The sequence below is a fragment of the Pleurodeles waltl genome, chromosome 3_1, assembly GCF_031143425.1.
Source record: "Pleurodeles waltl isolate 20211129_DDA chromosome 3_1, aPleWal1.hap1.20221129, whole genome shotgun sequence".
Taxonomy (NCBI): domain Eukaryota; kingdom Metazoa; phylum Chordata; class Amphibia; order Caudata; family Salamandridae; genus Pleurodeles; species Pleurodeles waltl.
The window spans coordinates 186,793,009-186,805,722 of record NC_090440.1 but is presented as its reverse complement, the minus strand read 5'-3'; the positions used below and the strand labels follow the sequence as shown (position 1 = coordinate 186,805,722).

Below are 12,714 nucleotides of genomic sequence, written 5' to 3'. Positions count from 1 at the left end.
GGTTATCCCCATACATTTTGCCTCTGACCTATTTTTGACTGTGTGCTGCATTTCGTTTTTGCTGGCTTTAGGACTCTGGGCACTTTACCACTGCTGACCAGAGCTAATTTTCAAGTGCTCCCTCTAAACTGTATTAGTGACTAGTTTATCCATGATTGGCATATTTGATTTACTAGTAAGTCCCTAGTATAGTTCACCATGTGTGGTCAGTGCCTGTAAATCAAATACTACTAGTGGGCCTGCAGAACGGATTGTGCCACCTACACGACTAGCCCTGTAAACATGTCTCAGACCTGCCACTGCAGAGAGTGTGAGTGTGAGTGGGTGTGTGTGTACAGTTTTAAACTGCCATTTCGACTTGGCAAGTACACCCACTTGCCAGGCTCACACTTTCCCTTATAATACATGTACGTCACCCCTAAGGTAGACCCAAGGCAGCCTCTCGGGTAGAGTGCACTGTATTTGATAGGTAAGACATGTACTGGTGTGTTTTACATGCCCTGGTAGTGAAATACTGCTAAATTCGTTTTTGTTTTTTTACTACTTCAAAGCCTCTCTCTCGTATTGGGTAATGTGGGGATTGCCTTGAAATATATTTTAGGTGTAATTTCCCATTGGGAGCAGATAGAGATATAGAGTTTGGGATCTCTGAACGCACAATTTAAAAATACATATTTTGGTGAAGTTGGATTTTAAACTAAGTTTGAAAATGCCACTTTTAGAAAGTTGCCATTTTCTTGGTTAACCATTCTGTGCCTCTTCCTGTCTGTGGAATACATGTCTGGGTCAGGATGACAGTTGGGCCGTTTGTGAATTCACTCCAGACAGTCACACAAAGGGAGCTAAGGTATTCTCTGCATATCCTGATGGATCTTTCGGAGCTAGAGTGGCGAGAGAAGCCGATACCTGTGCCTGAATAGGGTTGTGCATGTCCTTACCCAAATAAGTCTCCAACCCCCTGGAGTGTGCCTGCGGTCAGGGCAAGAAACACAGGGTCTTATGCACTACAAAGATTTCTCTTTGAAGTTTGCCTACTTCAAAGACGGAAATGGATCTAAGTACTGGACCTTTAACCCCACAAAGTTAGAATCCTTCTGGACTGAGGAGATTCTGCCAGGAAGAAGAGCTGGATGCTATAGGAGAGACTGCCACCCTGCCTGCTGCTTTGCTGTGGTAGCCTGCTGCTTCTGTCCTGAGAGTGAAAGGACTGGGCATTGCTTTCTACATCCTGCTTCCAAAAGTTCTCCAAGGACTTGGACTAAGCTTGCCTCCTGTTAAGAAGTCTCAAGGACATCAAAGACTTAATCTGCCAGTACCTGGGCTCTCTAGCTGAGAATCTTAACTTGCCAAGTGGTGCCAAATCTAGCTGCTGGGCCATTGGGAGTGAGTTCTAATGTAACTAAGAAGAAACAAGCATATTGACTCCAGAGCAACTTCGGAACCAGCGCTGCTGTCCAACTCCGTGCCGCTGCCTGCACCGGAGCCATGGTCCCCACTGAGTGCAACGAACCGACGCCTCAGACAAGACGCTGCTGCAGCGCCTCCGAAGTCCTGCCACAGCAGGAGTCCCAAGTGCTGTGATACCAGACTCCAACTCCGCTGCAGAACCAATGGCCCCATGGTGTGAACGCGACACCGTAAAAGCAATGCCTCACGCCTTGACCTGCTGGATTAATCTACCTCTCCCTGCCATAAGGAAACAATGCCTTACCACTGACGTTGCATCACCTCCCCTGCAGTCGTAAAGCACCGACACCTCACCTCCCCTAACTAGAAGTAAGGAACAGACGCCTCACCTTCCGGTAGCAGTAGGGAACCAACGCAGCACTGGCTCCAGCGACACCTCACTTCACCTCCCTGACTCCGTGCAATGTCTTTGTGTCCTCATTTTCCAAGGTACTGTACCTGGGGTCCGTGCAACTCTGGGACCGGCCTGCACTCAGTTGGGAGTGGCGTCGGACTGTTAGGAACAACTCCATCTAGACATCGTTATAACCCGAACTGGAGCTATTGTGTTTCTAAGCACTATAATAAGATTTAATCTTTGAAAATTTGTATATTTACTTGTGTATGATTTTGGTTGTTTTGGTCTTGGTTTACTCAGATAAATATCGGCTATTTTTCTAAACTGGTGTGAAGTACTTTTGTGGCGTTTTCAATGTGTCACTGTGTGTACAAATATTTTACATATTGCCTCTGACATAAGCCCGACTGCTCATGCCAAGCTACTGAGGGGGTGAGCACTGGTTATCTTAGCTGTGCGACTCCCTTACCCTGAATTGTGTGAGGGTCCTTACTTGGACAGAATGCAAACCACTGCCAACTAGCAACCCCATTTTTAACATTGGTGATGCATGATTATCAGTGTATAAATTTGTAACATGGCTGACCCAAGCTGCCTCTGAGATGTCATTCTCCCTTGATTCATTGAGGCTCTTTAGTGTGTTCACATGCTCCCAGAAATTAGTGTTTTGGCTCTTTCAACAACTGAAATAGGATTTCACATTCCTTTTGTTCCCTTGCCACCTTGTTTTACCAAGTTATTTTCTTGAAAGTATTTTTTTTTAATGTTTCATCTCTGCAGCAGCGTTGATTGTAGGTTTTTGTTTATGTGTTCACTGCGCTCTACAAAGGGGCCTTCTTGCTCTGATGATGGTTATGTCATGTTGTGGTATTGCCATTCTGATACCCCAGGTTTTGTCGGGAAGGGCCTCGAAGCACCTCCTTTTAAGAGGGAGGTGAGGCCCTCGGCAAATTTCTCCCAACGCTTGAGGATTGGGTCCTGCAGCCTTGAGTTTATTACGAGGGCCTGATTATTTAGCCAAGCTGCTACACATGCTGAATATTATGGCCTCCATTTTTATTCTTGTGGCTAAGTGTACTTTCTCTACACCTGTTGAAGTATCCATGATGCATTTTAAGGGGTTGTGATCGCTTTCCAGCCTCTCTGTGGTTTCGAAGTACACCAGCCATCTGGCCTGGCGCTCAGAAAGAAACACATAGTCGATGGGTGAGCCACCTTTAAAGGTGGGGTAAAATAAACAATCCTTCTCTTTTACCAGCGTCTCCCATTGTGCTGATACCAATTTTTAAGATGTCAAGAAGTCCTGAATGATTTGCCACCCTATTTCCTGGGAGACAAAATCCAGTGGTCCACCTAGGCAACTGATGTTAAAAATCACCCACCATTATGATTTCATAGCTGGTGTGATCGAGAATGAGCGATTCTAGACTGTCCAGCAAGCCCTGGATCGTAGCTAACTTTGATTTTTTTTTTCCAGCATTTACGTAGCAGTTAACCAGTATCAGATGCATTTTTTTTAGAATTACGTTTCAGGTCTCTAATAGAAACTGCTTGGGCCACACTGCTGTCAATAGGAACTCTGGAGGCCTCCAAGTTAGCTGAATGTTTGATAAAAATTGATAGACCCTTGGACTGACAGTAGAAAACGATTTAACATACTGCTGGGGTGAAAATCTTGTATAAACCTGGCAACAGCGAGGGAGCAAGCTCCCAGGTTTCCTGGAAGCAGAGAATGTAATTTGTGTCTAAGTAGGCCAGGGCTTACCTACACATTCTAATACTCCTGAGATCTGCCACATTCCACAAGAGTATTGATAATGATTTGATTGCTCTCAAGGACTGGTGAGTGGGGCCTCCCGCCAAGCTAGGACCTATACCTCTGTTCTTCTGATGCAACGACACCGGCTCCCCCCACATGCTGTGTATAACTTTTTGCATGTCCGAGTACACCTCTCTGTGGTTGTGCTTGCAAACAACAGTCAAAGCGTACAAACCCTCTGGGCTTGAAGCCCAGCCTCTATTGCCCCCGCTTGTTCCCTTCAACAAACTTATGGGGGTTTCCCTGGTGGTTGAGGCTAAAAGGACATATGGGTATTTTACTGGCGGAGGTATATATAGGTAATGCCCCACTCTGAAAAGGCTGCTCTTTCTGCTCATACTGCGTCTCTGTGCCTTTCTCTTCGAAATTGATTTAGTAACCTCCCCAGCTGAGTTTAGGAGAGGCCACTCAACCCTTACTTAGTCCATATTCAGTGAGGTTATGTGCCTTAGAGGGAATCTTCTGCAGCGTTTGAGTCATGTCCCAGCACTATTTAGAGTTTCCATTGGGCCTTTTGGTGTGTATCAGGGGATGAAGATTAGTTTGGTGCGTGTCTGCATGACCTCCACGCTTGGTGACTGCCTGAGGAGTTGCAGGGCCACCTGTTGTGTGGTAAGGGGACCTCTGCTGAGTAGCCCAAAGTGTGCTAGGTCATCAGACCCAATGGACCACTACACTCTAGCCACTTTGTAGGACTGTTAGGCATCTCTCTGCTGCTAGTGGCAGGTTGCAGCCCTGGAATCTCTGTAGGCTGTGTTACTCTCTTGCTACATGGACTTGAATGTTCCATTGTGCTCCTGCCACTTGGAGGGACTTTTGCCGGTTTCGACTGGCAGTCAGCTAGCTTCACTTCCAGGGGCATTCCAGTCACATTGTGTTCCTTGGTCTAGAAGTACTCGGAGGTCTGAGGCACCCAATTGTGGTTGTTAGTTCCCCGGTGATTATACCAGGTAACGGGGTTTGACCAATTGCTGTCCCTGTCAAGAAAGCAGAAGATGATATGGCATTCAGGTCTTGGGACGGAGTACTGAGCATCTGTAGAGGCAGGAAGATCGGAAATAGCTTGACTGGGTTGGTGCCCTTCTGCTCTTCTGAAGGTTTAGTACTTTTATTCTTTGTTGGGGTTTGTCTGCTTCTTGGTTTGTTTCTTTAGCCTCTTTTTAGCCCTTCTTGACAGGCTAGTTGTTGATACTTGGGAAGGCTTAGGTGAAATACTGCCAGGGTCCGCATTTGCTCCATCTATTTCTGGTGGTTCTTTAGAGTGTAATTGAGGCCTTCTTCCCGTGAGGACACCCTTGCTTTCTCTCACTGTTATGACTGACTGACTGACTGCAATCACCCTGTATAGCATGGTTCTGTGGTTGCTGCTTGGGGGAGGGCATCTGCTAAATAATCCATACCTGGTGCGATATGGCTCTGGGTCTAGATGGAAGGCTGTCTACTGAATAATCCGTGCCTCTGATGACTGGGCTATGGGCCTCGAGGGAAGGGGTGATGGCTATCACTGTCTGAGGCTCTGCTCTCTTTCTAGATGCCTTTACTGTTCCAACTAGAGCTCCCAACATCTCTGGTAGGAAGCTTATCTTTTCAATGACTGGGGAGCACAGGCACAGTTTGACCTTCTCAGTTGCTTTTAACTGGGCCTCCGGAAGGTTTCGCTTAGACCCACGTTCAACTAAATGGGTGGCCAGTGACTATCAGGTCCAGTTGTAGCTCCATTATGTTTGACTGCCAGAGGAGAGCCCTTGCAATAGTGTCCTGAGAGGCTCTGATTGGCGCCAACTCTTATGAGTCAGATGTAGGCGATCTCCTGGGTGCTGGACCAGCTCCTTTTCTTCCAGTTTCTCTCCCCACTGAAAGGATTTGACTCTGTGTTTTAGTCAATCTGTGCTTCTATACTGTTAAGGAAACGGTCTGACAGAAACCCCAGTTCCTGATCTATAAAACTCACCCTTCATGGATTGATAAAAAAAAAGTATTTGAATCTGGTGCAGAGCCATTAGTTTGCTTTGCACAGCACCCTGACTGCCCTTATCGCCGCAACAGACAACATCAGGTTCCTTCTCGACCACAGACAGAAAACGCCCTGATCCTTCTAGCCCTCCCCGCCATGTTAGACACCATCTTCCCACTTCATCCTCACCACCAGACTCCACCACATTGGGATCCGTGGCAACGCCCTCAAATGGATCCACTCCATCACAGGTTGCACTCAGAGGGTTCATCTCCCGCCTTTCACCTCAGAACTTAAGAGCAACATATGTGGCGTCCCCCAGGCATCCTTTCTCAGTCCCACCCTCTAACGTCTACGTAACGCCACTGACAGAGATTGTTCTCTCCCATGGACTCAAAATCACCTCTTATGCAGACGATGGCCAACTTATACTCTCCCTTGTCAAAGTTCACGCCACCCACAGAGACAACTTCAGCAACACTATGACACAGGTCACCAGCTGGATGAAATCCAACTGAACACAGACAAGAAGGAAGTGATCATCTTCGGAAGCAATCCCTCTCCTTGGGATGACTCATGGTGGCCCTCCAAACTTGGACAACCCCAGTCACCAACTGACCAGGCCCCCAACCTCAGCATTATCATCGACATCAAACATACCTTCAACCAACAGATAAAACCCAGTGACATCCTCCAGCTTCCACACCCTCTGCATGCTATGGAAGATCTCCGTACGTACCCCTATCGAAACCAGAAAAACAGTCACCCAAGCCATCATTACCAGCAGACTAGACTACGGAAAGGGCCTCTACGTCGGACTCCCCACAAAGGTCCTCCACTGCCTCCAGACCATAGCAGAAAGACTCATCCTAGACCTTCCCAGAAGAATCCACATCAACCCCCACCTCAGAGGTCTACACTGGCTGCCGGTACACAAGAGGTGCAACTTCAAACTTCTCACCATTGCCTACAAAGCCCTCTACAACATCGGACCCAATCAACTGCAGACTCCTTACACCAGACAGCCAGTGAGCTCCACTCGACAACCCTTGCCCATGTCCCAAAAATCCAACGCAGCTGCTGCAGAGGGCGCTTCTTCTCCTATCTAGCGGCCAACGACTGTAACAACCCTTACCCCCCCCCCCCCCGCTCCCCACCTCATAAATCCTCCTTGACTTCAGAAAACAATTCAAGACTTGGCTCTTTAAGGAGTAGCTCGGGAACACTGCGACTACCTTGACCACATGGAAACCTCCCTGGGTGATAAGCCGCGCTTTACAAATACTATGATTGATTGATTGTTTGCTGTATTTTAGGTGCCAATATACCCACTCTGGGAATCACTCTAGTTCTCTGAAGACTTGGGTGGCGATTGTCAGCAGATTTGTGTTTGGTTCGGGCCCCAATGTGGGCATGATAGCAGAGAATGGTAAGGGGTGCGTGCTAGTTTTATCTGTGGTTATGCTGTTGTGACAGTTAATGGAAACTGGAATTGGCATGCACGGTAGTGTTACTGACTCTCTGGTTTACTCAGCTGAATGACTTATCTGTTAATCTACGATGATCTAAATTCCCATGTAATTTCAACTTCAGGTGTTGAGAGCTGCATATTGTTGAGAGCTACTAACCAGACATATGGGTCGTCTTTCTGAGACCCCCCACTTCATGAGGTCCTTCTTGCAAACTTTCAGTGACCTATTTCGTGGCTTTTTGAAGGAGCCGCCTTATTGGGTTTTTGCTAGGGGAGATTCCTGAGGCGATGGGGGACCGCGTCTTCAGGATGTCTCCTTCTGGTCCATGGCCTCAAGGGCTTCCAGGGCTAGAGGAGAGCATGCCAACCCCCCAATAAGTGGGCTGTGGTGTCAAACTATCCACCAGCCCACTTCTGCTAGTGGGGTATTTCAGTTTCTGCATTGTTCTGCTTGGATGCCCTTCTGTACGGTTCTGTATGATGCTGCATGCTTGGCCCAGTTACTTGTCAGCATCACCACATCTACTATTTTTTTTTTTTTTTACTGTACTGTGGAGGGACACGAGTTGGGACCTTAATCTACTATTGGAGAGTTTAATCTAGATGCTGGTCTGTGTCACCTCTCCTCCCGGTTATTGCCCTGCTGTGGAGGGGCATGATCACGCAGTTGGAAGCCTTAATCTTTGGGCCTGGTGTCTTCGCTGCGTCGCTCCCCATCCTGACTGTGGCACTACGATAAAGGTTTCAGGGACGTGGGAGGCCTTAGGCCATATCTTGTCAGTTGGCTGTGTGCCTGGCCCTTTGCTGCGCCGCCTCCTTCCTTAAGATTGCCCAGCTGACGGTCTCTACACCTGCCCAATGAAGGTCACGGCTCAAGAGCCTTGCCACGCTGTTAGGCGATGTTGACCGGTGTTTACGGTTAACTGCTAGGGCTGCTGTCTGGCCAGGACTGTTGCTGCGTGCTGGGGCTGCCAAGAGTGCCTGAGCATAAAAATAAGAGGTTGAGAACAGACGTGCACTGGCACCTGCGCAATTCCCCTTCACCAGCAGATGCTGGGGGAAATGGGAGCGCAAGTGGACAGCAAGCGGAGGGCAGAGCGAACTCGCTCACTCGCTGTGTGTAGCGCTTAAGATCAGCGGGAGGCCGGCAGAACACACGGGAAGCCGCACACCCCGTCAGAGCTCCATCATCGCCCCCACTCTCCCCCGACCGTAGCTAGCTCCTCTGACTCGACTTGGCAGGCCCGTAACCTCTGCAACTCGCTTCCGCAGGTTAGCGCTGCTTCGGCCCTCGGTTTGACAGTCTGCGTAATGCACACGTGCTCCTCTGAATTCTTCACTAAACCTTTTCAATAAAAACCAACCTTCTGAACGTTAGAGCCACAGTAAAATAGAACTCAAACTTTCCAAAAATTAAAATTAATTTCTGGACATGTTAACAGAGGCGTGTCATACAAAGGACTGTACTCCTATCTTAATAGGTTTTGTATATAAATACTACGGAATACTTTAGGGAGGCCATGAAAAAGGGCAGGGGTAACTGCACACGCATCAATCAACAGAGACAAAAGAGGAGGTGGAATTTTCAGAAGTGAATGAATGCTGCTCTTTTTTATCTCATATTTATTAGTAGATGATGTGCTTCACTGTGTTCTTTAATGTCTACAACACACACACCGTTTCAGCTGTGTACCTTCCCTCTCAGAAATGTATTCCCGTTCTCTATTCAAATCAAAACTACAGCTACCATACATTCCTTTACTTAAAGCCCAGGAGTACAATCTCCAACCTTTTGAAGTATTAAGTTATCCGGTAACCTTACCAAGGACATGACCCACGGTCCCAGGACACACCGTGCACCTCAACCGTTCGCAATCAAGCAAGATATTCTTACCTCCCGGTTGTCGGTTGATGTCAGACATCCTGAGCTTTTCCTGCGCTTCCGGCTTAATACAATACACTAAAAGTATCGCACGGCAGCGATCTTGTTCTTTAAACCGTTTGACAGCCTATGGGCGGTACTAGGAGGCTGTACTTCCCCTTATGCTTTTAGAAAAAAAAGTACCCCGCCTCCTAAATCAACTCAAAGAAACTGTCCTCGGCTTCAGTGGAAAAGGCAGGCCCTCTTCTTGGGATGAGACCGCCCGCGTCTCCGGAAGAGATGGCCAAGCTACCCCGGAAGCTATGGCCCAGCCGCACGCGAGCCGATAGCATAGGCTCTCTGCGATCAGTGTTGCCAGATTGGGCTAGTTCACGCACAATTGGGCTATATTTTTTTCCAATTGTGCGGGAAAAATAGGTTTGTGTGGGTTGGGTTGCACCGTGCAAGAATGAGAGAAGGTATACAGTTCGAAACAGGAGAAATTCTGCGTTTACCACTTCTGTAAGACTGTCCAGCCACAAATATCCATCTACTGCCTGCCACTGTCCCATCTTCGGTAATCCCTTCGCTGCCAGACCTTTTCCCCTCCTGTGCGGAGCCATTTTTTTGGCGATTTGGGTTATTTTACGCTTAGGCCCTCACAACTTTTTGTCCAAGTAAGCTACCCACGCCAAATTTGAGTCCTTTTTCCCAACATCCTAGGGGTTCTAGAGGTACCCAGATTTTGTGGGTTCCCCTGAAGGAGACCAAGAAATTACACAAAATTCAACGAAAATTTCATTTTTTTTCAAAAAGAATGGAACAAAAGGGCTGCAGAAGAAGGCTTGTGTTTTTTCCCCTGAAAATGGCATCAACAAAGGGTTTGCGGTGCTAAAATCTCCATCTTCCCAGCTTTCAGGAACAGGCAGACTTTAATCAGAAAACCCAATTTTTAAACACAATTTTGGCATTTTACTGGGACATACCCCATTTTTACTATTTTTTTGTGCTTTCAGCCTTCTTCCAGTTAGTGACAAAAATAGGTGTGAAACAAATGCTGGATCCCAGAAAGCTAAACATTTCTGCAAAGTAGACAAAATTCTGAATTTAGGAAGGGGTAATCTGTGTAGATCCTACAAGTGTTTCCTACAGACAATAACAGCTGAAATAAAAGAAACATTGAAATTGAGGTAAAAAAAACAGTAATTTTTCTCCAATGTTTACTCTATGTTTACCTACGATGTCAGATTTTTTAAAGCAATATACCGTTACGTCTGCTGGACTCTTCTGGTTGCAGGGATATATAGGGTTTATAGGTTTATCAAGAACCGTAGTTACCCAGAGCCAATAAATGAGCTGCACCTTGCAATGGGTTTTTATTCTATTCTGGGTATACAGCAATTAATTTGCCGAAATATAAAAAGTGAAAAATAGGTATCCAGAAAACCTTTGTATTTCCAAAATAGGTACAAGATAAGGTATTGAGAAGCAGTGGTAATTTGCACATTTCTGAATCCTGGGGTATCCATACTAGCATATGAATTACATGGCATTTCTCAAATAGACATCTTTTTCTACACACTGTCTTACAGTTGGAAGGAACAAATTTAGGGAAAGACAAGGGGCAATAACACTTGTTTTGCTATTCTGTGTTCCCCCTAGTCTCCCAATAAAAATAGTACCGCACTTGTGTGGGTAGCCCTAACGTTCGCAACAGGAAAAACAACATGGACACATCACATTTTTACATTGAAATCTGACGTGTTTTTTGCAAAGTGCTTAGCTGTAGATTTTTGGCCTCTAGCTCAGCCGGCACCTAGGGAAACCTAGCAAACCTGCGCATTTTTGAAAACTAGACACCTACGGGAATCCAAGATGGGGTGACTTGTGGGGCTCTGACCAGGTTCTGTTACCCAGAATCCTTTGCAAACCTCAACATTTGGCCAAAAAACACTTTTTCCTCATTTCGGGGACAGAAAGTTCTGGAATCTGAGAGGAGCCACAAATTTCCTTCCACCCAGCGTTCCCCCAAGTCTCCCGATAAAAATGGTACCTCACTTGTGTGGGTAGACCTAGCGCCCGCAACAGGAGATGCCCCAAAACACAAAATGGACACATCACATTTTCCCAAAGAAAACAAAGCTTTTTTTTGCAAAGTGCCTAGCTGTGGATTTTGGCCTCTAGCTCAGCCAGCACCTAGGAAACGTAGCAAAACTGCACATTTTTGAAAACTAGAGACCTAGGGGAATCCAAGATGGGGTGACTTGTGGGGCTCTGACCAGGTTCTGTTACCCAGAATCCTTTGCAAACCTCAACATTTTGCCCAAAAACCTTTTTCCTCTCATTTCGCTGTCAGAAAGTTCTGGAATCTGAGAGGAGCAACACATTTCCTGCCACCCAGCATTCCCCCAGGTCTCCTGATAAAAATGGTTACCTCACTTGTGTCGGTAGGCCTAGCGCCCGCAACAGGAAATGCCCCAAAACACAACGTGGACACATCACATTTTTCCAAAGAAAACAGAGCTGTTTTTTGTAAAGTGCCTAGCTGTGGATTTTGGCCTCTAGCTCAGTCAGCACCTAGGGAAATCTAGCAGGCCTGCGCATTTTTGAAAACTAGACACCTAGGGGAATCCAACATGGGGTAATGTGTGGGGCTCTGACCAGGTTCTGTTACCCAGAATTCTTTGCAAACCTCAACATTTGGCTAAAAAAACACTTTCCTCACATTTTGGTGACAGAAAGGTCTAGAATCTGAGAGGAGCCACAAATTTCCTTCCACCCAGCATTGCCCCAAGTATCCTGATAAAAATGGTACCTCACTTGTGTGGGTAGGCCTAGTGCCTGCGAAAGGAAATGCCCCAAAACACTATGTGGACACATAAAAATTATGAATTACAAAATTAACTGTTTTTGCAGCAGGGGGGTGGTGCGGTGAATCCTAGTTTGTTTTAATGGGATAACAGGAGTTAGCTTAGCCTCTGGCTTGCAGAGTCGTGCCCCCATCACCTAGTGACTTTTAACCGACTTAGCTTGCTCTGTCTTAGCTCATTTAATTCTTCTAAGACGACTGCCTTGTTTATAGTTAGGCCACTTGTTATGCTTTGCATTATCAGTGTCACTGCGCTAAGGCGTCAAGATCAAGCAACAAAGACAAACAAACAGTAAGTGTTCACACTTAGGGATTTTTTCCTTCTCTATACTTTCGAGGGATTGTTTATATTAATTGCCGTCCCAAGCATGTCTGTTATCTATTGTTTGTGAACACACCTACGTCAGGGGTCCTTGTAGATCTGTATAAATACATCGCACTTTAGACAGATAATCAGAGGGATTCCGACCAGAGGGCATCGCCACCATCGCTGATATCGATGCAGTCTTCGTATCCCTGCGGTGTCTGAGATAGAGACCTCATTCCAAGGTAACGAGGATTGGGGGCTCCTCTCATGGACATGGCATTGGCAGATTAGGTTTAGAAAACCCAGATCTCCTTTAGGTAGGAGGTTAGGCCTCTCACATTAGGGTATTAGGGCATATTACATCTCGTATGTCTTTCTTATGCATTGCAAGATGGTGGGGGTCTTTGTAATAATGACTCTCGTCTTCACAATTCTGTTTCTTGCATTATTCCTTATCCTAATCATTGCAGCCCATGCAACTTATCGCAAATTGCAGTTATGTTAAATAAAAACTATTGAAACTTTACTGCATCTTTGTCATTGCCTGTGTTTGTATGAGACATGATATATCTGTGAGAAAGGGGTAAACTCAGTTTAACCACAACACTCCCTGTGATGTCTTATTCTTG

The 12,714-nt window shown here is 46.4% G+C and overlaps 1 protein-coding gene across 1 annotated transcript in view; it reads right to left on the bottom strand.

The window, feature by feature from the left end:
- The window catches only part of MPI (mannose phosphate isomerase), an 82,826-nt gene extending 73,625 nt beyond the window's left edge, over positions 1 to 9,201 (bottom strand). The window contains exon 1 of the mRNA XM_069222146.1: positions 8,943 to 9,201. Within this exon, the coding sequence (XP_069078247.1) occupies positions 8,943 to 8,970 (28 nt within the window). The 5' untranslated portion in view covers positions 8,971 to 9,201. The remainder of the gene's footprint in view (positions 1 to 8,942) is intronic.
- Between the last annotated feature and the right edge of the window lie 3,513 nt (positions 9,202 to 12,714).